This window comes from Aphis gossypii, chromosome 1 (assembly GCF_020184175.1).
Source record: "Aphis gossypii isolate Hap1 chromosome 1, ASM2018417v2, whole genome shotgun sequence".
In the NCBI taxonomy this organism is placed as follows: Eukaryota; Metazoa; Arthropoda; class Insecta; order Hemiptera; family Aphididae; genus Aphis; species Aphis gossypii.
The window spans coordinates 68,596,338-68,622,091 of NC_065530.1; the positions used below are offsets into that span (position 1 = coordinate 68,596,338).

Genomic DNA, 25,754 nt, shown 5'->3' on the forward strand with positions numbered 1-25,754 from the left:
ACATAGTATATAGTTAGGTTATCTTTATAAATGCCAAATTGTACGTTCCACTTAATCGAAAACAATTTTATTTTAGTAGAGCTAGTGTAAACATTGTAAATTAAAATATGATGAGTATGTAGGTATACAAATTAAAATTTTCTATAGATACTAATTTTTGTTTTTAATTAAATTAATTTTTGGTCACGAAATGGATACATTATATTCCTTATTTCTGTCGATACATTTTTAAATACTACATGTAGTTACATGAAACATTTTTTTTATAAGTTGTGATATAAAAAAGACAAATTAAAATTAAACCGATTAATACTTTTGGAAAAATTGATAACAATAATAAGCCCCTAGACCACAGAGTAGAATTTTACAGTTTGATAACTCTTTGATGAGTGACATTTAATGTAATGCAATTATTGTCATATTTTGGAAAATACCTCTATGAAATTGGCGTCCAGTTCTGTTTTAAAATGTACACTAAATGTAGCCTTAGCCTTTAATAATATGATGTTAATGCACGTGTTATTATACTTATTTAACGTTTAGTGAGCGCATTATTATTTTCGCATTACAACAAGCGTTTTTATACCCTGACTGGTTTTCACAATATTCATACACGTGAATTGATTCCAAATTTAGATTATTTGAGTTTTATTCATTTATGAGTTACATAATTTTACTAATTTTTAAGTAAATGTATTATGTTTTTATGTGCTTATTTTGATGTATTTATGGCAGTATATTATACATTATTCATTAACAAAGTAAGTACACTATTTTCGTCAGTAATTATATTTTAGGATTTTGTTTTAAGTTTTTTTTTTTCATTAATAAAATAGATATTTTTTATTTTATAAAATTAGAAACAGAATACTTTTCTACAAATATATATTAATATGTATCAAAAATTTTGATATTTATTGATATGATTTAAAGTTTAGATGCTGTGCAAAGTAAAATGCAAACGATACCTTGAAAAACATGTGCTCTACTTAATTGTAAGTAACGGTTTTAGTTTGATCACTATGATAAATACTAGTAGACTTATAATAAAATTGTAATATTTTAAAGTTAAATCTCTAAGTAATTTAATTGATTTTATTAATTTATATTTATTATAAATAGTGTACAGATTTAAATATCATAGAAAACAATAAAAACACCGTAGCTAGTAAAAGCAAAGCGACGAAATAAAATAAATAATACGGGCGATTGTAAACTCTCCCGATGGTACACTCTCCCGGGTCTACTCCAGTACTACCTGACAAAAATGTGTAAACTCTCCCGGATTTATTTCTGTACTACCTAACGGAAATATGTAAACTCTCCCGGGTCTAGTAAAAATCATAAAATAAATTTAATATATATTTAAGTTGCGTTTAAAAATAGTCAATCATATATAATAATAATTACAAAATAAATTAATGTCTTTAGCTGCTATGAACATGATATTATAGTCAAAATACAATAAAAAATAAAATTTCAAAAAATCCAATATACATTTAAGTTTCTTTTAAAAATATTCAATAATAATAATATAAGTTACAAATACAAAATATACGTAAAAATTTCCAACTCGTAGTGTAGCAATAACATTTAAAACAACTCGGGAGAGCTTACATACTTGATACTTCCTACAGGTAACTATAAAGTTGACCCGGGAGAGTTTACACATTTACTTCAGGTAAACATAATTTTGACCCGGGAGAGTTTACATTCGGGAGAGTTTACTATTTTTAAAAATCGGGATAGTTTACCATAAAATCGGGAGAGTTTACTACCGCCCAATAATACCTATACTTATATTTCCTTTTACTAGGAATTGTAGTAAATTGTAATCAAATTTTATCCATATCTATAAAATAAATAAAACATTAAAAATAAAAATATAATTTTTAAGCTCTTTGTTGTATGAAACGAATGTTGTTAAAAGTATATAAGCGATAAATATATAGCGATATTTTAGGACATTAAAAAAAATACAATTTCTATTTAAATCCGAGCCTTATTATAATATTATAATGACGAAGGACCTCTTTAACTAGTCATACTAATATTCTAATATCATATTATGTCATACCTAATTCAGAACTATATTAATAATAATTTAATGTCATGTAATCAGGTCATATTATACAGGAAAACGGCACAGGTGGTGCATCTCATAATAAACGTTTTTGTGTAGGCTCGTGTTTGACATTGTTAAATGTTTCTTAAAACTATAATATGTTGTACAGTGTAATCGGAACTTCAATCAATTTAAAGAAGATTAATTATAATTGTTTCTAAAGTATTTTTTTTTTTGCAATAACGCGTGACAAATTTAATAAGGTACCTATTACTAAGTACAAAATCATTATTAATAGATCGAATTTTGCCAAATCTATTCGTGGAATACGCAAGTTGGTATATTTTTTTCTTCGATTATTCAAACGGTTATGCAACGTCAAAAATGTTTTGACATTAATATTATCATTATTATACATGATTGTCTAAAGGCATTATGAATTTTTTTGTGATTTTATATAAAATTTTATGAACCATTATAATATGTTCTCATTTAATTATTTACGTTTCGCGTTAGGTAATATGATGTACAGCTCATATTTAAGAGCAATGTAATTATTTTATCTAATAAATAATAATTTCATTATATTTTCTATGAACTTCGTAAACCATTAACTAGGCTTTATTCGTATTCTTGTGAATGATAGGTATGTACATAATTTTCACTTCAACATTGAAATCATTTGTCCGCTTATTATTATTGTCATTTAAAACGGAACAAAACTTTTATATGGTTTTATGAAATATTAATGAGTAATGTCATTGCGGCTTACATTAACTCAAAAACCATGTTACAACAATATTACTATGACTTTATTTTTCAATTACTTAGTCATACAGAAGGGGAAAATCAATTAATGATCAATGCCATTATACTTTATTGTTGAAAAAATATTTGATATTGCGTTGAATTGGTTTCCTCCATCGGCGTGTAACTTGCATGAAAAACTTTTAATATTTAAATATATATGTATAGTAGAATATGAGAAATAAATTAAAAGGGACATTGAGTACAACGACGACGTTTCAAATGAAAAAGAACATTACGATGTATATGAACTGTAGGTAATGAAAGTTCTTTTCAATAAAATCATATAATAGTTAGCGTAAAGTTTAATTATATTAAATTTTATTGTATCACATTTCTTGGAAATTTATTTTTTATTTTATTAAAACCGATCGTAAAAGTCATATAAGTAAGTAACATAGTTCCTTACTGTATTTTATTTCACATCGATTTTAATAGAAAAATAATAATATTTAGAATAATTTTATTTTAATCGAATCTGATTTGACTAAAGTTATAAACAAATCATGTTTAAAAGAATTGATTCACAAAGTAAAATCAGGTTAAACTTTAAATTCGTATTTGTTTAAAATTTTGAAAGATAAACGATTGGTTTGATGTTTAAATCAGTATAGTTTTCTCAAATCAAGTCCAGAAAAAAATTTAAATAATCGTAATCACGCAGTGGCGTAGCCAGGATTTTTTTTAGGGGGAGGCTATCAATTTTTTCACAGCGATGGTTTAGCTAGGTTCCTCCTTAAGTGTGAAATGCAGATGTCCAAGAATTATTAATATATAACAAATAAAATAAGCTATGACAATTTAAAATCAGTAAAATACAATTTAAGATTTTTGTAGCGTTTTTCATAGACCACTAATATAATTTTTCAGTTTTCTTAATATTTCGGGGAGAGCTACAGCCCCCTTAGCTTCTCCCCTGGCTACGCCACTGTAATCACGTGTATATGAAATATATATTTTGTATAACTTACATAATATTCACATAATAATATTTACATAAATAAACTCAAGGTTAGGAAAACTTTACACTTTAAACTTTAAATTTAACATCTTTGCATTTTCGAGATAATTGCTCCAATATTGGGGTTCTGGGGGACATCACCTTAAAAGTGGCTGTAATGGTGCAAAATAAGAAAATTTTGCCAAATATTGTTTATTTTGCTCACCAGTTTTTGCTGTTTTATGTGATGTATTAATTATTATTAACTAATTGACTCCTTTTGTTTTATATATTATACTATTCGTTTATTATATATGCACACATTAAGTCAGAAAGCATAAAAATATATATAATAAACCATAATATATTATGTCAAATACTTTGAAAATAACAGTTTATTAGTGAATTTGTATTTTGTTTAACATAGGCGTAAACATTATGTTTATCAGTACCTATTCAGAAGTCACATATTTCAATATTTGAATGTAGGTGACGGTTACGTCATCCTAAAACGTAATTATTGAGAATCTACCGTATACGCACAATGATACCAACACACTGCATACGATTTTTGTAATAGGTGTTTGGTGGGATTATATTTAGTTTTAGAGGTCCTAGTTGACCAAAATTAAAAAAATTTAAAACTAGCTAGTAGTAATGTCGAATACTTTAAGTGGTGACGGGCGTCTATGCGTAATGAACATACAACCGGATAACCAGTTGTATTATTACATTATTACAAAAATTAAAAAAGAATAGAAGTATCACGCCATTACAATGTATACCCCCCTTCCAAAACGCAAAAAGTGTATAGTATATAATACCCATTGTACGCATGTATACATTATAAATTATACATATTAAAGTGTTTATTCAGAAACGTGACGAGCATAATGGAAACGTGACGGAATATAATATAGGACCCGAATTATAAAAATCCATTTATATTTTTTATCGAAAGTTTTTTTGTTCAATATAGGTTTCAAAATCTAAAAATAAGAAATTTTAAAATTCAAAATGCACGTGTATTGAATATTATGCAAAACTAAACACTTACAATATCGCACTTATTATAACATGTTTTGACTAAAATCTGATAAAAAAGTCACTTAAACGATTTTAATTTTGATATCTACCTACCTACCAGAAACTTGTTACCGTTCGTATATTCGTCGTTTCGTGTGATATGGGCCTAAGAAAACTACATAACTCGTTACTCTACTTATATACGGCTATAACTAACCTACACATTTACAATATTATTATAATTATTTCTATTGGCCGTTGTTAAATTTAAAAATTCAATCATTAATATTGCTTTTAGTTTTAAATTGATTTGTACCTATATGTCATATCGTTATAAAAATCAATAGGTATAGACCGATTATATCGAACTTTATTATTATTATTGTTTTTTAATAAAACTCAACTAACACTTCGATAAGGAAATGAATTTCGATGATTTTTAAAATCGATTTCAAACCTCGATTATTATTGATATTAATAGAGCACGCACCTGCGAATAAGGCAACAACCGGCACACAAAGTCGCCGAACGGCCAGTCGGGCGGACGCGGACGTAGGCCAGCGCCGGCGTGGTGACGGCGAACAGCAGATCGGCCACGGTGAGATTGAGCAAGAAGCAGTTGGTGACGGTGCGCATCTCCCGGTACCTGAGCACGGCCCAGGCGATGGACACGTTGGCCACGACGGACGCGGCGAATATCACCATGAACACTGTCACCTCGACAGCCGACTCGGCCTGCTCGTCGCCGAACTCTGAGTAGAACGTGAAAAAGTACCTGGGACCCCATCCGCCCGTCGTGTCGTTGCCCATCAGGTACGACGTGTTGAATAGACTCATTTTGAACTAGGTACCTTATAGTGTCCGTGTGCCCGACGTGACCAGCTGTGGGTGTTACGGGTGTCGTCGTACGGTTATATTTTGTACACGGGTTCCGCTGCTGCTTGTTGGCGATAACGAAGGAAGTCACCGCGGTCGCACGTCTGTATGCAATAAAATCATTAAAACCGTATATTATTACATCAGGTGGTCGTACAATATTATGATTTTCTACGGTTCGAATTTAAAACGATTATTAGCATTAAAAATTATGCCACATACCTGTGTTAAAATAAAATTAAAAAAAAAACATCTAAATATGTAAATCTCAATTATTATAATAATATAGCATATATAGGTAGGTACATTATAGTAGGTAGTTGATTATCGTACGATATAGATAAAACTAAAATCAGTAAAAAATACAATTGTATTTAATTTACGATATCAATTATTAGGAACTATTAGTCTTGCAGTGCATTATTTAAATATTAAAAATCAATCTGATATTTTGGCAGAAAAAATATTTAGCGGGTAAAAAAGATTGTTCTCCACATTCTCTCCACTACGTACGCCACTGAAAATATATATGCACGAGGTGATAAGATGGTGAAGAGGAAATTAAGCTATGTAATAAAGATATGTATAATAATTTTGAAAGGTACCTACTTAAAATATCGAGTTAAAATAATTTTTAAATTAAAATGTCAAGTAAGACAAATATTTTATATATTTTGAGTAAACATCAATATATCTTTTATGACTGATTGCTTGCTATCTAATTGCTTCTTATCGAATATTAAAAAATATTTGTTTACGGAGATATTTTTTCATAAAAATTGACTAAGAAAATTATCTTAAACATTATCATTGTTTGGAATATTAAATTCATAGAACTATAATATACCTACTTAAAATATCACCACTTGTTGGTTCATTTGAGTAAATAAGAAAATGAACTGTTTACAAAAAACGATATGGTATGATAAAAACTTATTACTTCATATTTGTCTCAATGCGAAAATTATAATGATTTATTTTTTTGATTGAATTTATAAGATAATATAGTTACATAAAGTGTTTTTAAAGGTAAAAATCACGGGGATGTTAAGCTGTTAACTGTTAATAAAAAGAAAATTCTATATAAAATTAGTTTCGTTAATTATTGTAAGCAATATATTTATAATAAATAATTAAAAATCTTGTAAACTTAAAATCTGCGGAAAAAAAAACATTAAAAAAGGTTAGAATGTATATTTTGTTTTTTAATGAATGAATGAACACAAATACGTAGTAATACAATAGATATTAATTTTTTATACAATGAACCGATACTATACCTACACCAACTGCTGAGTGGCATATGGTTATAATAATTGTGCGATAAATATAGTATCTCAAAATATTTCTAAAGCATCCTAACAAATGTGAGTTACAAACTTAAATCTACCTATGCACCCAATATTTTATAATATTGGCAATTGTTGCAGATCAAGAAAAATCTAGTAAGTACTTAATACTTATTTGTTATCGTTAAATAATATAATTATTTTAAGTCACCGGACAATAGAATAATTTATATAAATGTTAATACAGGAAGGCGAAGTGTCCAGAAATATCTCGAAAAAGGGAGGTTAGTACTCAATAAAATATTTACACTGATACACACAAATCTATAATATTGTTTGTCGCACACGACATAACCATTAATGTACAACGCGTGGAATATTTAACACTTTTAACTGTTTTAAACGTGCTAACAGCTCAAATACGCATTACTATTTTTAACACGATATTATTTTATGGCTCATACGTAATATTAGTATTGTTCAAGTTTGGAAAAACTAAACAAGAGAATAAACAAAAAAAGATAAAAAAATATTCTAATATACTTATGAATCTCTTAAGCTTCTTAAAATATAGAATATTAACGCAATATTCACGAAATGTGCCAAGTACCGGTATTATATTATAATGTATACGAAATTATTCGGACAGTGATACTTTGTATTTGATATATGAAATTTATTCAATGATTTATATATGATATGTTTTTTTACTTTAATATGCATAATTAATTTAATGCATATCAGTAATTTTGAATAAATAATGATTATGTAAAATTAAATTATTTAATTTCTCATTAGTCGTTACATACAAAATACAATTAAAATAAAATATCTACGTTTATTACCTCACCTATGAGCAATTAAGGTTTTGAAAAATGGCTCTCTTAACTTGTTGTTTCATAATGGAAAAATAGTAAAGAATATGTATATGACAATTGTGTTTCATCATAAATCATTTTAGTCAACCACTATTCCTGAATATATACGACTAAAGATTTTTGTTTTAAGCTTCTTCTTTATCTTACGTAAACGAATAACAAAAGATCTAGTTTAATACCACATATATTTTTTTATAGAAATTAGTTTGTCAAAAACTTTATAAAAATATATTTATTATATTTAATAATTGTTATTTGTAATATATGAAAGCTTATAATTTATAATATAGGTATATATTTAACAATCAATACTGTATAGTGCTTTTGGAATAAGAATGTAAATATTTTTGTTCAGTTATAAAATCAATACAATTCTAATTGGTATACTATTTTGAATTTATTAAATAAATTGGACATGGCTAAATAAAAATGAGCAATGGATACAATTTACATATAAACGGTTAGTACACGTTTATATAATATCTATATTTTTAAAGTACAAAGTATTGAGGTAGTATAGTTACATAAGAAATTTCAATGTGCCAACTGTATAGAAACCTTAAAATTATAAACATAAATTAAAAAAAAATCTAGAATTATTTTATAACAAATAATTTATCACAATGATTATATTATAGGAATTTAAAAAACAAATTCAGTAATATGTAAGTAGGAATAGTAAGATGGATAATTGCAAGGAGATTAATTATGATTAAAGATTTTTAACATTCGTGGAGTACCTGCAATTATAATAAATGTTTTAATGTATTTGTTATTAGAATTGAAAAAATATTACAGTAATAAATAAACTAATGAAAATATAAAATATTCAAAATTCAATATTATATATTAAGTGGTTTTCGTTTTTTCAATAATATTTCAGTTCTAAATAGTTCTATCTAATTTATGAATTTTATTTCATGTATAACAATACTGCTAGGATAATCAAAACCTCTTAAATGTCTAATGTACCTACACACTAACATATCCAAGATCTGGATAGTGTCACATGAAAAATTTATTGCACTTATTTTAATAGAAGTGAGAAAGATCGGTATAAAACATTTAAAAATAGTTTTAATAATTTAATAAGAATCTTAAAACGATAACCTACATAGATTAAAATACATTAATATTTAATAAAAATAATGATTACATACATTACTACAATCATAAATGTCATTTTTATCAATTAATAATATTCTGCATTTAATAAGAATATTGACATTTATGTTATTGCACATTACTCGACCTTTTGCAAGTAAGAATTACATTTTTAGTAATTTTAATAGAGTAATTATTAATTTTAATGTAATAAAATTCCAAGTGTCGAGAATTGAATTTTTAGATTATGTCCTATATATATTTATTATATTGCCATTTGATTGAAGTATATATCGACAGACTACATTATAAAAATATAAACCAAGTCAACTTTAAGCAGTAAAATAAATCATGTGTGAAATGAAAACTCGATAAATTTGCTACAAAACAAGCTTGTCAGTTGAAGAACTTGTGTTAATAACTTAATTTCAGTGACAGTTGTTCATTGCTTATTAGTATTTAACTCGTGTTTAATGTTTTTTTTAACAAGTTTAAACCAATACAACTGAACAAAATATAAAACGACCTTTTCGTTATTAATAACTATTATTATGTTAAAATCATATTCAAGAGTTAATTATTATTACTTGTTGATTTGTATGGAATTTTTATAAAGGGTACTTAAACAAAAACTGTTGTTATACAAACATATTATACCTACACAATCGTTTCTCGATGCTTATTTCAGCAAAATTATTATAATATTTCAGTAGTCAAAAAAAAATAATATTGATAATTTTAATAGATGAACTCGTACAAAACTAGTGAAACAACATAGAGCTACAAAATTGTATAAAATGTCACAGCAGTAAAAAATTCTTTGTTTTATATACTATTAGGTATACGAACAGTAAAAACTAAAATTTTCTTTCTATATTTCACTCATTGTGATTAAATATTATTGAAATTAGGGTATAATTAACCTATTAAAATTATTATTTAGTATTTTAGTATTTTTGTATGTTTTATTTTTTTATTTTGTCAGAATTGCTATGATGAATATTTTAGTTCATATTTTTTTTAATTCTTATTTATAAATATAAACAATTTCGCTTAAAAATAAAATATTGAAAAACCCAGCCACAAAAACTACAAAATAACTACGTATATTTTATGTATTTCTCTGATAAAGTAAAATATTGTTGGTATGGTATTTACTATTTAATTTAATATTGAGTTACTAAAAGTATTTGAAAAAACAAAAATGTGTCGATTATTTTGTTTTGTTTTATTTTTACTTTTTTTTTTACATTTGCTTTTATTCCTTTGCTTTTTTTTCATTTTGCTTTTTTCCGTTGTTTTTTTTTCAGTTGCCTTTTTTTTATTATTACCATGTAATTTTTATGAATGTTTAGAATATGTTATTATAATATCTTAATTTTAACCATGTAATCATAATGAGTGAAATATAAAGAGAAGTGTTAACTATATTATTGCACGTGGTAAGACTAAGAAAAAATTATACTTATGTTGGTTGATTATAAAATGTACCAATATGCCATATTCTAATCATTATTATAAATTACTGAGAAAAGATTAGCTCTAGTAACTAGGAGTTCGAATTAAGATGTGTGTGTGTGTGTGCGTGTGTTTTTTGACAGATTATTGAAGTGTTCATGTTTGGAACGTGTTTTAGTATGAAACTTTTCAAGTAATAATATTTTAATAGTTTATTGTAAATATTTTGAAATATGAAACTACAATATTTGTGTAGTAATATTTTTATATACTTAAATTAACTTACCAAATTCAAATTAATAAAACTAAAAAAATATATAGATATATTTAACAAAAATAAATAAAAATACAAAGATAGCATAACATTATACTATTACCTAGGTACTTCAAACGATTTATAATGAGTCATAAGGATTTAAAATGAGTCATAAGGATTAATAATAAGTTACAAAACGATTTTCTCGGTTATTCGCAGAAATATAATTTAGGTGGATGGTATGTAGTATTTGAATACATAATACTTTCTAATAGAATAATCTGATCGAAATATCTGCTCAAGAATAATGTATAATACTTTATCGTTCAAAATAGAAAATATGTGATATAAATATGGCACGTGCATCAATATAATTTGTTTATTGAAAAATAATAAATGATGATTGTTTTCATAGAATGACAATAAAAAAAGTATTGTATTATAATCTGTATGAGAAAATGGAGAAGTCTTTCTGTGGTTTTATACATTTTGAGTTTACTTTAGCCATTGAAAAGGTCACGGTAATTGCTTTAAATTTGAATTCAACGATAAATCGTTTTAGATAAAAAGTAATTTTGAGAAAAGAAGTCAAGTATCTATTTCTAATAGTATTTTTTTAATTTATTCGTAATGCTATTGGTAATTTATTGTTAGTTATATTATATTATTCATGCTGTATATTGAACTAATATTTGCCAAATATATTGCATATTTCATTGTTATTAACTTATAAAGTTACAACCCAATACTACTTACGTAATTAAGATAGAACAATAGAAATAGTTCGTGGTATAAATAGCCTAAAGTTAGTTCTATTTAAAATAGTATTCAGAATTTATATAATTATCAATGTTTAATTTTTATTGTATTTTATCGGAATAATGGATGATTACAAATTTCAATAGATTTCTTTGCTTGTGGTTAGGTTTACCACATAATTTATTCGAATAACTAATTATATTTTGAATTCTATGATACCATTTTTTTCCATCTTATTTTGTACTACTATTTAAATTGACAATGAAACATTAGTGTACCTAATAGACGAAACTTATTGCTGTTTAATGTTCATAATAATATTATTATTATTATGGTCGTAAAGTATTATAAATGTAGTAGTTAAAAAAATTGTGTTCGTCCAATCTGTTATGGTTATAAGACGACAGATAACAAAAAAATATCTTAAGTCACCATAAGAGCATCTGATAATATATATGAATGGTAAGAATATGCATTTCTGGGAAACTGTTAAAGCCCAAACTAAAGAGGAAATAATTTGTTAGTTTGAATTTGCATCTAATACGTTACCTACTGTACCTATTAGTAATATGGAGAACGAATTTGGTGAGATGAAAACATATTATTATCTATAATAATGTGTACATGATGTATACTGTATAAATACAACTGTATTTTAAATAAATACTTAGGTATGTATTGATTTCATCGAGTATCGAGTAATGTTTTTATCACATGCATTTTATATAAGTAGGCTTATATAGAAAAAAAATTTGGAATTGGAAACACGCGCGAGCTCGAATATAATAATCCCCAGAGTTTTCAGTTTGGTCAAATTTGAACGATCCTTTGCAAATATTTGTTTATATTCGTTCGGTACAGGTTATTTATGCAGAAGTACCATAAGTTTTTGATCTCGAACTCGATTGAATTGCATGTTACATAAAAAGTAATCAAACACGTGTTTGTAAATACCCATTCTGTCATACGATTATATATGAACTAGTCATATTTTTTTGTAGAACTGCAGCTATACAATTTAAACAATACAGATTACAGTAAAACCTCTTATATCGGACACCTCTAAATACTCTAAATCAGAGTTCTTCGAATAGCGGATACATTTTTTTCGAGAATATCCGTTATTTAAAAATATCATTGTATTTTGTTTGAGTGATCATAGTAAAAAATTAATCAAAATCTTTATCTGTATTCTGACCAAAAAAAATAAGTATCAAACATATTTTTAAAATTTTTTTATAAGATTATTTTAATATTGGATGAGTATTTATATTTTAAACAATTTAACTACGTACCTACGTATTTATACATTTTCAATACTAAAAAAAAAAAAAAAAAAAAGCCAGAAGTATGAAGATATGCACCGTTTATCACCCCTGAATACACGATATAATCATTATGATGTACTCACAGAATTTTGCATGCCAACCTAATCAAAACGAGCACAGAGGAAGAAAAAAAAAAATCAGTAACGGCGGCGGGCAAATCGTTCACATTTCGTCGTCGGTCGTGTTTGATAAATTATTATTGTAAAAATATCGTTCAACAATCTGACTTGTTAATATTATTATTGTTTATTCCGTACGCGGCGAATTTCACGATCACCAGACCGGCCGGGACGAGGAACGCGCGCAAAGACGTGCACAACGGACAAGCGTGTGGACGTAACTCAGGCAGCGCGTCCGCGTGAGACTCGCCGACGATGTTTGCGGATTAACGCCACTGTCGCCCCACCCCTACCGCCTAGACGTCACGTGCTCGCGCTGTGCGGTAATACGCTCTTAAACGATATTGTTTCTCGTGAACCGATCGTCGTAAAATAATATTTAAATTACCAAATTTACTTCAAACCTATAATCACGTTTTTATTGGGCACCAGTCAATATTGTAGACGAAAATAATATGTGCGGTTCTTGTTGAGTGAAATATTACGTATAGCCCCCTGTAAAATAAAGAAAGTCGTACTGCACGGTTTGTGTATTTATTATAGTCAGCTTATACAGTATATGATTATTATAAACAATTTTTTAAAAAAACGTATCGCATTTGTATGAGTTACAAATTTTTTTTTTTCTTTAACTCATATTCTATACATTCGAATTTTTGTATCTAAAATAAGGGCTGATATTATGGATCCATATAAAATATCTACTGATCGTGATGGCCGAACCGAATTTATAAATTATTTTATCATTTTTACATATATCTACGATTGTTATTCCGCGACTAGTGTTATATATTATAGGTACCTAAGTGCACTCCAAAGATGATAGAATATGGCTCCGTTACGGCTATCATGTTTAAGACTTTGCTGTGTTTGAAACGTTAAAAATCACTGCCAATACTATAATCCATGTATGTATGTCAAGTTTCTACGTCGTGATTTATGAATCTAAAATATGAAACACGACATACGAATTCAACGTATGTGCGTAAAACTTGCGTTGTAGGGACTATAATTCGTTTTGGATTTTTAAATCACACACAATTACGAGTTTTGAAATTTTTATAAAATTAATATTAATATTTATGTTTAACTTTATATAACTTACTGTATAGTACTATATATTATGTATTATATAGTACTTATTTTAGCTAAAACTAAAAACATTGTATTGGTTATTAAAAGTGTGTAGATAGGTGTACAACACTATTATATTGTATGTACGAATATATTATATACATGATATATGTATATTTGCAAAAAAATAACCAAGAAGTTTACAGATGATTTTAAAAGCCCTAAATTATGTATAATGGAAAAAATCTATTTACAATTGCAACTTTTATAGAAGAATGCTGCATAGTATATTAGAAGTAGAGATGAGGTTTGTTGGCTCTAAGCCCATTAATTACCTTTTCATATATTATGTCTCTGTGATTAGTGTATATCCATCAATTTTCTAACCATATAACAATAATGAGTTTTCAAAAATTATATCTTAATAATAAAAATGAAATCAAAAGATATAAATTATATTCGTAAGATCGTAACAGTAATAAAAACGTTCGTACGTTTGTATAAGAATAAAAGTGAAATTAAACAATTTATTTTTAAACAATATACAAATTGTCTTTTACTAAGCTTTGATTTTCTTCTGTTCATAGCATTCTTTAATGTCGAAATACTGTAATTTTGTTGTATGGCTTTAAAGAATACAAGTGAAGAATGATCATTTTTAGTTTTGAAACAAATAAAAAGTTATCTATTATCCATTCTAATGAATGAAAAAATACAATGGCTTCTGAAAATTTGTAAAATAAATTGATTGGTCAGAGATTATCCATTAAATTGCAATCATTAAATTAAGAAAAAAAAAATGTTTATAAAATGAACCAAAAATTATTTAACAAATTTGGTATTAGCTTTTAAATTTTTTAGTGAAATTAAATTGTATAATAACAATTGTTTAAATATAAATAAGTATTTGTTTTACTAGAATATTGTACATATAAATGTTCTGTGTTAGTATTTGTTTTTTAATCGTTTTTTTTTTATAAATATAATATACACCTATAAAAATTTAGTTTAATTTAGACTCATAGATATACTTATATCATACAGGTACAGTATGCAATTTTTTTCATTATTGTTTATTATATACCGTTATAGGGTAAAGTGTATAGTTATTGGCACTTTAAGGAAATTTTTAGTTTTAGGGCAGAGAGCAAATCCTGTCTCATCACCATTGAACAATCTGGTAGGATCATTCAAAATATCACTCAAGTTATGATCATCTAGGTATTTATAAATATCTGAAAACCATTTTCTTATGTCCTTTTCACTTACGTTGGCACTAGCACCTGTTACATGTTCAGAAGTTCTTACAGAAATGGATGGATGTCGATTCATAAAAGCTTTATACCAACCAACTCCTACATTTTTATTTAAAAAGGATATTATTATTAATTTAATTTATACAATTTTGATAAATGTTACTTTGTAATTACTAACCTGGTAAATTGTTTTTAAACGGATTAGGTCTATTGTCATTATCCAAAAATTGTTTAACGCTGAGCTGCAAATCTTCCTTGCGCTGAGGGAATCCTTTTTTGCAACTTTCCAATATCCAGGTCTCCAAAAGTTTTTCTTCGTCTGCAGTTAAAATAGTACTAGGGCCACAAGTTGTTTTACCATCAGGATTCTTCAGCCTAAACTGTAATGTTGATCTTGAAACATTAAACAGTTTGGCAGCTCCTTTTTTGCTCAAACCATCATTTAGCACAGCAGATATGGATTTTAGTAAATTGGTTTCAGAAAACGCTTCCCTTTTTTTAGGCATTTTTAAAATGTAGGTACCTAAGATATAATATTAATCTTTACTATTGTCTATTATAGAACAGAAGAATGTAATATAAAACTGTTTAAGTAGGTAGGTACATATTATATAGTTTGATTTTATAAGGTAGGTATTAATAAATAAATAGGTAGTGCCAATAATAAAAATCAAAATGTTTACTCTTCATTCAATTATTGGCACACAATGCCAATAACTAAAAAACTGAATAATTATAAGACAGTTATTGGCATACCTACTAAATTAAAAAAATATTAATCTAAACCTGATTTGAAGTATGTAATTTCATTTGAAATATTCTAAGGATTCAGAATATCTAAAGTTCAAATTATTTAGATTACTATTCAATCAATTAATGCCTATGCAAAAAGATATAATAAACAGTATAATATTGAAAGTTCTTACCTGATTTTGGATTTTAGCACGAATTAATTTTCGAGGGAAAAATATTCATATAACTGATAACATAAATTTGATATCAAACGTTGATTACTTAACTATACAAGTGTGGCCAATTAACAAAAAAAAAAACTCTTCAAATTATCAATAACACTATTATTTATGAATAATAACATATCAAGGTGCCATTAACTATACCAGTGCCAATAACTCTACACTTTACCCTATTCATAACAATCTATTGTATTACGTTAACGTGAATATGTAATCTAAGCTTACGCTATGTTCTAGCTAAAGGCATGCACGTACCGCAAATCGTAATACGGAGAATAATCAGTGTAGTTATAATTCTATATTTTTTAAACACATGTATTTACAAATTCAAAAAATGTTAAATGGTTAGTAGAACATTTAACTTACGAATCTATTTATATTAAGAAGAGAGGTTAGGTCTTAGCAGAATTTTAATACCAAAATATGTACTAATAATTTACGTTGGCCGATCGTTCTAAAAATAAATACTCTTCAAACTGACACTCATGGATATTATATAAGTAAAATATACAGTACATTGTACCAGAAGATTTTGATAATAAATTCGTTTAAAGTGCACCAATTACAGTTTAAACACTTCATGTATTGCTATATATTGTTATATCATGAATACTCGTGCATTGCATTATAAATTCAATTTATCAAAGAAAATTACAAGTGTAATAAGTAATTTAAATTCAGTCAATTTACTTAACATTCACACATGAATACTCAAATTAACTAAAACTGCCACAAGCGAGTACATATATGTACTAAGTAGTATAAATTATTTCATTTTATTAAACTGAATTTAAGGCAGGTACCTACTATAAATACTGTCGATATAGTTTTCACCATAAAGTTTAAACATTTTCAGTTTCAGTTGTGCGCCTATGCAAATCGGTAAGATTATTCTTGGGCGCATCGCATCAGTAGAAGTTTTATTGACAATAATAATATGCCAGTCTTCAGTGTACAGTGGAACAAAACGTCTATAACTATAAAAATATATTGGAAACAGTTCCTGTATTATATTATATATAGACGAGAGAATGAGAAAATAATATATTCAATATTCACATCCCGTTTGTTTGAAGGTACGAGAAAATGAATGCTTTTTTTCCACCTTGCGTATATTATTATAGGAATACGGTTAACGTTATGTAAGTTATTCTTCTAGTGTATATAATTTATAGGACGGGATGTTGTGCGAAAAAGCTATGAAGAAGATATGAAAAACGAATAGCCCGTGATAGTTTAGTAAATTTAATATCGTATACAGTATACAGTATACACTATACTTACGTAATCGATCTAATATTTTATCAAACAAGTAAAAATGTTCAAATTAAACTTCAGATTTTTTAAGCTTAATTAGGAAAATAAATAAAAAATAAGCGATTCCGAAGTTTTATATTTTAGAATTTATTTTAAAATTAGTTTTAGAAAGTTATGGATGTTTAGTTACAAACATTAAACGTTGTCTATGTATTATAATATAGGGTTAAGTAGATACAGTATAAGATTTGACTTTTAAGTCGTATAGATAATAGAATCGTATTATAATAAAAACAAAAGAAAAGTTAAATCAAGACTTTTAACAGATAAAAATACATTGATTTTTTAAATTACCGTCTGTATACTTTACACGACCTTACTAATTTATTATTATTGTCACTATTAATGGTACAGATGCACTTTCTTGCAAGACTCACGAATCACGATTCGTTTCTAGAATTCTATAATTGCATTAATGGTGGGCTGTATTAACAATAATAACAATTTAATGAATCAATATTATATACTGAGCTATAAAATAGCTATAAATGGTCTCTTGAATATTATGATTTGCATTTTATTACTTTCAATTCAACTATTAAATTAATTCATTTTTTAATCAACTTGAAATTAGTATAGGTAGGGCTGTACTATAGTATTGAACAGTGTTTCCTAAAGTATGCAGTATCAACCCCTGAGGGTGCTAGAGCTGGAGCTAGAGTTATCTAGAGGGATAATGGAAGTTAAAAGCTTAATTGGATATCCTCATTAGTCATCAGGATGCCTTTTTTATTTGTACATATACAATATACGTTATAAACAATACATTTTATGTATTTAATATTATGAAATACATTTTTACTAAGGGGTGGAGTCTTGAATTTTTTTAAAGTTGGTACTAAAATTTAAAAGTTTGGAAATCACTTATATAGAAAGATAATTATGGTGCTACTAAAATTTATAATTTATTTCTAAAAAGTAAATCTTGTTAATACATTGTACATTGCAGACATTTTACACTAATGGAAAGTATAAATAAATATATAATTAGTATTAAAATATTACTAAGAATAATTTAGTTGGATAATCTTTATTTTCAAATTCGAAGAAAAATAAATCTATTATTATAACTTATAAGTTACAACTTACAAGTTATAAGTTTTCATATATTATGTTAGATTATACTATATTTATTTTTAACTGGTTTTAGTGGCTTAGAGCCAAAATACAATACAGACTTATTACGTCCACAATAATTCACTGTTTCCAGAAGTAATAAACCGTCCCAGGTCACTATAATAAATACTCCAGTTAAATGCACTTTTTATTTATGAATACAGCCAATTGGTTATGCTACAACAGAGTAAAAATAGTATCCTAATACCATATAGAAATCAAAACACAATAGATGCAAATGTACACATTAATCACTAGCCAACGAGTATTATAAAAAACTAAAAAGTATATAAAAACTTATCTGATATTTTATATTAACCAAGTATTATTGAAGTCCGTAGAAAAAGTAGACCATAAGCAAAACATTTCTATCCTGTCCACTCGAAACCGATTAAACACAAACTTATTTTTAGACTTTGTCAAATATTGTCAAATTTTTATAGAAATCATTTTAGATTCTGAGTAAAACGAAGATATATTGGTTTTAAAATTTTGTTTTATTTTATATCAAATAAAAATGTTTTGTTTGTCATTATGATATAATTTTTAAAATGCTTTGGATCTTTTAGTGCTATATTAATTATGACATTTTAAATCGTAGAATATTTTTCATATATTTTTTTTGTTTTATCTTAATACCAATTTTTTTAGTTAAACCTATTAAAATAAAATTCAAGGTTCCTAAAAAGATGTTCTTCCATTAGTTTAAACATTTTAAAAATACATAGTCACAATGATTTTATTAGAGATTAGAGTTCAAATTTTAATAAAATTATGACAATTTTCAAATTCAATTATAGTTATGAATAAAAAAAAAATATATATATATTTTAAAACTTGAAACATACACATTTAATAAATAAAAATAAGATTTTTCATATTATTAAAATGTGTGAAATTAAAAAAAAAAACAATTGAATATTTAAAAATAATGATTTTGCCCCTCAAAATTCTAGTTATTTTTGCATAATTTAAACAAATACTAATTTCTAAAGAATTACAATTTCTCCCAGTTACTTAGGTAAATGATTATTTCTTATTCTCAATGAAGTTTTCAAAATATTTAAATTAACTTTATTTTAAGATATTAGTACCATTTTTTTTTTATATTCTATTGAATATAACTAAATCCAAATTTATATTCTACAATAGATAATATACAAATAGTATTATAGTATAATATGGTACCTATAATAAAAATCTTCTATAAAATGTATTTTAATATGCCTATTAAATAAAATATTTTGTTCGTGATTTAAATATGATTATTAAATCCTATTTGAAAATTATAAAACACATTACTAATATAACTAGGTACTTGTATTTCTGGTATTTTACGAGTTTTTTTTTAAAAAATTCAGCAGATATAATTTGTAATATATATATATACAACTCAAAAAAAAGACTTGAATTCTGTTGATTATGTTGTACAATAAACCGAAAAATTTATAATAATATATATTTATAAATATATATAAAGTACATTGTTTTATTTATAATTTCTGTGATCTGGGTTATGAATGCGTGATGTGAGATGACATCTTTCTGTCTTGATATACGTAAAAGAAACTATCAGATTCTAGCAACTAGGTACAGTTTTTTTTTCATGCTGGCGAACTTAAATTCATTGTGACCATCAATTACTTTTGACTCACACGCCATGAAACTTTAACTTAAAGAGTGACTAAATCTGCGGTTGGTGATCTATGATATCAAACATCGTATCGTTGTATCGATCATATTTTAACTAATGTTATGATACAGTTGCACATATAGCTATTACATACTACTTACACTTAAGTGACCGCGTCAATAGTAGTTTCTCGTCGTTTACACAATGACACGTGTATTGCATGTTATGGTGATACAATTATGTGATCATTATTCATTAAAACGACTCAAAGATTGACTCACTTAGTAAACACAGTTGTGTTGCGTACAATATTTTATTAATCAAAGCATTCCTGTATTATGTATAAATTATAAATAAAATGTGTTGGAGACGTCATTATTGTCGATACAAAGCATAAACATAAACGTCGTATAATAATTATTAGTTATTACTTATTATGATTACCTATATTATTAATGTGTAATATTATGGTGTTGAGAAGTAGAACGATGAATCACACATAGATATACACAACATAGTTATCGTAAAGACTTTCTCGATTAATTTTCAATGAAAAAAAAAATTGTTATCAAATTTAAAAGGTTTTGGGTTTTTTTTTAAATAAATATTTTTAAATTTTTGTTACGTAACTATATATTTATAATACATGATTCGAACACCGTTTGTCCGTTTTACGGTTTTATTGATTGGTTCCAAGTTAAAATTTGTTGATTGACTTTGAAAATGTTTTATTTCTTGTAAATTTTAACCATCTTGACGGTTCAAACTGAATATAAACAATAAGTATAGTAAGATCAGTGAACCCACATTCCATCCGTTTAGTACATTTTAGTTTACTGTCTTGACTTGTGTTTAACTTATAATAATTTAATTGTATTGTTTTGCATTGAGGAATGTAAAATATAAATATAAGTTTCACACAAATTATTTATAATATTATTTACCATATTGTTATACATTAACTAATTTTCTATAAGCCAGGAAAAAATATCATTAACTGGATTTAGGCATGTTCTTCGTGTAATTCAATTGATAAAAAATAAACTTAGAATCATATAGTATTTTCTAAGTTATAAAATCCATTTTAAATGTGTTTATTAATTATCACATACAACTAATGATAGTTTATTATATAAATCCAGTTTTTAATAAAATTAATAAGTCCAGTTATGTTTTTTAAATACACAATACAAGTATCAATAGTTCTAGACTTCGATACCTGTTAATTTACGAGTTACGATTACCTATTTCACGATTTATATTGAGTGTTTAATATTATACTATTTATCCTAACGAATTATATGCAACTATAAATATAACTATTTTCAATTTAATGGGTCAAAATATTATCAATATTAGGATAAACACCTACAATATTCGATTGGTAACTATGATTTATTTGTTTAAAAATATATAGTGTTGTTAGACAAATATTATTGTAAATTTTAATACCGGGTTGTGATATCAACACATTTTATAACCCCTGACCTAAATCTAGATTAATCATAGAAATTGAAAACGTTTAGATTAGACAATAGACTAAGATATATAATACGTATCTACTATACAAGTATAGGGAAATATCAAAAGTATATTAAATTCACATTACCATTATATGTGTTTGCTCCAAATTGATTTTGTTTGTAAACATATAAAATTATTCTGTATATTACCACATAATACGAGAAATGATAGTAAACTGAATAAATTCATGTAAAATAGAAACTTTTTGGTGAGTCAGTAAAACGTAAAAGAGTCTGAACTACTAAGCGAATGCTCTCGTATATTAAAAAAAATTTATATAATATGGTAGATGTACGTATTATAACTTACAAGTCTATTATTGGATACCAAAGTTAATCATATTTGCGTGGTTTTACTTACTGTTTCTAATATAAACTGAATTTAGCTATACATATTACATATATTATGAATCTTTGTAAAAAAAAAACGGGGATAAAAAAAATATTGCATTTACAATTATTTTGTTTATTTACATAGTTAATACATATTATATGTTTTTTATTACATTACTCCGAGTAAGCTTAAATAACTTAGAAACATGTTTTATATTTTTATGATTCTATTTTTTAATTATTTCTAGTCCACCATAATCAATACATGTGCACATGATTTTATTTATTATTTGGCAAATGAACTCTTTTTTTTGTTTATATAATATAATATTATGTCGTGTCCTTAGGTATAACGATTTGCAGTTTTTGGTGATAAATTATAAATTGACCGATGACGTAAGTAATATATTTTCCGCCTTACTTTTACCTTTGCTTGTATTAAAACGACTATAATATTATAGGTAAAAGCCTAGTGAGAGAGGGATATATAATATGTCTGCCATTGACAATGATTTGTAATCGCATTGTTCTTGTGGCCGTCAACAAAAAAGTTTTATACGGAGAAAAAAAATATAACTATTCAAGCACACTGATATAACTACCACTAATATAATCATATCATAAAATATATTTAATCCATAGCAACAGATAAAAGAAATTGGTCATCAAACATCAATTGATGTTAATTGATAATATGCTGATTTTAATTGATTATAATTTGTAAATGGGCATACAAATAATTAACGAGCAAATATAAAAAAGTATATTTGATGTTTATTTATAATGATTTGGATTTGTTGTATTTAATAAAATACAGTAATATAGGTTGTAGACAATTGAAGTAAGTATTAAGTATAAAAGTATATATTTAGAGTACCCAATTAATAAGAGTTATTAAATGGGTTTTCTCATTATATAATTCTCACCTACTCGTATATTGTTTTTGATGTAATAGTTTAAATAAAACGAGAATATTTTACTTAGGTTGTTAAGACGACAAAGAAAATTAATTAACTTTCAAGTTGGCAGTTAATATTTTTTAAGCAATAAGTTTTATTTTATTTAATAATATTATACAACATTATATCTATTATAAGTAAATTATATTGAATTATAATTGAAAATTGTTGTCTATATTTAAATATTCATGAACTTGGGTTAATACATTTAGTTTTATATTTTGTTTTTAGATTAAAATATATTTTTTATATAACTGATATGTATATTTATCGCAGCATTAAAAACCTAATTAAATAATACTTACACATTATAGTATATTTTATAACTATTTAATTAACTGAGCTTTTATTTTTCATTGTCTTAATATGAATTGCATTTATGACTAAATTAGCTTTATATCGTATGAAAAAAAATTGAAAAATATATTATTATTCATTTAGATATATTGTTGTTTTGCTATTTATATATCAAATAACATAAAATTAAAATCATGTAAATAATAATTTTGGAAAATATAGGTAATTATGAACTCTAATATTATTTAACAATAATAGTGAAATGATACATAGGTATATAATATCATGATGAGATTTTAATGTAAAATAATTACGATTTATTAAATTTTTTTCCTTATTTAAGTAGAAAAACACGAATTTGCATTTTTCTAGAGTAACAGTTTCCTTGGTTTTTAAACAAAGAGTAAAACTGTGTGACTGCTATCAGGTAGATTAAAATTGAATGTATAATCCTCGAAGATTAACTATTTTATCAACTATGTTTAAATGTAATCGAAGAATTATATGGTTTATTTTGTTTTCATTTAGACTCTAGATATCAGTATGGTTAGTAGGTTAGTTAATTATTGTAGGTCCGTTGTACAAATAATCTAAATAATGTTAAGAAATATAAAATATGTATTATTGCTATTCTTTAATACATAAAATATAAGACAATGTTAATATATCAATATTATAGTTCAATAATAATAATCCACTAAAAATGTAGTATTGTTTCACTTATACGTATTATATATTAGGACAACGGGTGAAGTAAACAAAATTATTTGCATGGTGAAATACTTATATAATGTTATTTAATGGATGAAATGATACAGCTGATCTCTGTCATCGCTATGTGGTACGAATGAATTTTAAGCCACATATTACAATTCAGAGAAAATATAAAACGAATGGCTTTCGTATACAAGTATTGTATATAATATTACTAACTATGATCTATATAATTTATAAAACAGTACAAAACAGATACTTTACTCGAGCACGTCGAGCGTATACAAAAAGCGTGTTTTTACATTGAACAGGAATATAATATATTATACAACACGTTGTTTTTATTGTTTAACTATTAAAATATATACTAATACATCATATTATGAAATGTGCATGTATATCTGGATATTATTATATAATAAATAATATACTAATAGAAAAAACAATATTTTTTGTGTATAAACACTAAAAAACCGTTTGATTAAAAATTCTTGATAATACGATAAACAGTATTTTTCTTGTCATAAAATAAATAAGTCGTCGCTGGTGCACTGTCATTATATATTACGTATACTTATTCAGTGATCTATCAGTAATAACGTATTTTTTTTTTTTTTTTTTTAGGTTTTACGAGTCATTTAGACTTTTTGATGGCAAAACCACTTTCTTCCAACGTTCTCTATCATAATATGTCTGTTACCAGTCTACTCTAATAATTTCTTCTAATAATTATTCTTCAACACTGTTCTTCCATCAGGCTGCCATAGATGGCCTACCCATTTTCTGTTCTTGTCCCTTTGATGAATTATACTACATTTTCTCTTTTATAAAGTTGGTATATTTAGTATTTATTTATATAGTTATATGTATTAGTGGTTAAATAATAACAGAAAACGGTTTCGCCTTAAAGCCGGAGGTTAGAGGTAAATTTTAAGCCCACCATAAGTAATTAAGCCTTAGACAACTTGTCACATATAATATTATGAGCTTTGAAATCGTTTTCAAATATTTTTCAGTTGTTATAATTTATCCGTCAGATACGATGACACGAGTGACATTATTGTTGGACCCCTATCAACAATATCGTGACGTCAGTACGATGCTAGATGTTTATTAATCGTAAATTTTATTTTTTAACGCCTGTTTGTATGTATTTCAAAGTTTCTTGTAAACTGAATATTGACGGACAAACGATGATGACAGGTCTTGTAACAGAAAATTTTTGCTGTTCTATACGGAGAATCGTCAATCGAGTTGTATTTGATCTAATTTTAACGAACTTCAATCGAATGACACAAAAAATAAACCAAAATATATAAACGAATTTGTCCAAAAAATATATGACTTGTATATAAATGTTTGACCCAGGAAAAACACTTTTAAACTATTGAATAAACAATTTAAAGTCAATAATTTACTAGACGAATGAGAATGTCTTTAAAGCTTAATTTAATGAAATCGATTTTTATTTATGTTAATGACAGATTTAACGTTAATATTTATTTAAATTTTTTAATTGTTTATTAAATTTATTAAATTCGTGGAATATTTTTCAAATTCTCAGTAAAAACTAAAAAATATCATGGAAAATATTTGATTGTTAAAACATTTCTTAAAATAAGTGTAAAAACATGTCTTTGGTTATAGCAAATA

General features: G+C 25.7%; 2 protein-coding genes across 2 annotated transcripts in view; both read right to left on the reverse strand.

The window, feature by feature from the left end:
- The window catches only part of LOC114126265 (kappa-type opioid receptor-like), a 43,680-nt gene extending 27,465 nt beyond the window's left edge, over nucleotides 1-16,215 (reverse strand). The window contains 5 exon segments of the mRNA XM_050210077.1: nucleotides 5,329-5,381; nucleotides 5,384-5,818; nucleotides 15,249-15,334; nucleotides 15,414-15,758; nucleotides 16,162-16,215. Of these exon segments, the coding sequence (XP_050066034.1) occupies nucleotides 5,329-5,381; nucleotides 5,384-5,675 (345 nt within the window). The 5' untranslated portion in view covers nucleotides 5,676-5,818; nucleotides 15,249-15,334; nucleotides 15,414-15,758; nucleotides 16,162-16,215.
- Nucleotides 15,066-15,741, reverse strand: LOC114124972 (uncharacterized). The gene is made up of 2 exons (XM_050208908.1): nucleotides 15,414-15,741; nucleotides 15,066-15,334 (listed from the first exon to the last, which is right to left on the reverse strand). Exons 1-2 carry the CDS (start codon nucleotides 15,739-15,741, stop codon nucleotides 15,066-15,068), a joined length of 597 nt encoding a protein of 198 aa, XP_050064865.1.
- Nucleotides 16,216-25,754: the final 9,539 nt, after the last annotated feature.

What these genes read in the sequence shown, in the direction of transcription:
- LOC114124972 (XM_050208908.1), bottom strand. Translation starts at nt 15,741, where the DNA reads ATGCCTAAAAAAAGGGAAGCGTTTTCTGAAACCAATTTACTAAAATCC. An exon ending in GTTTAAAAACAATTTACCAG is followed by an intron (nt 15,335 to 15,413) that starts GTTAGTAATTAC and finishes ATAAAAATGTAG; the next exon opens with GAGTTGGTTGGTATAAAGCT.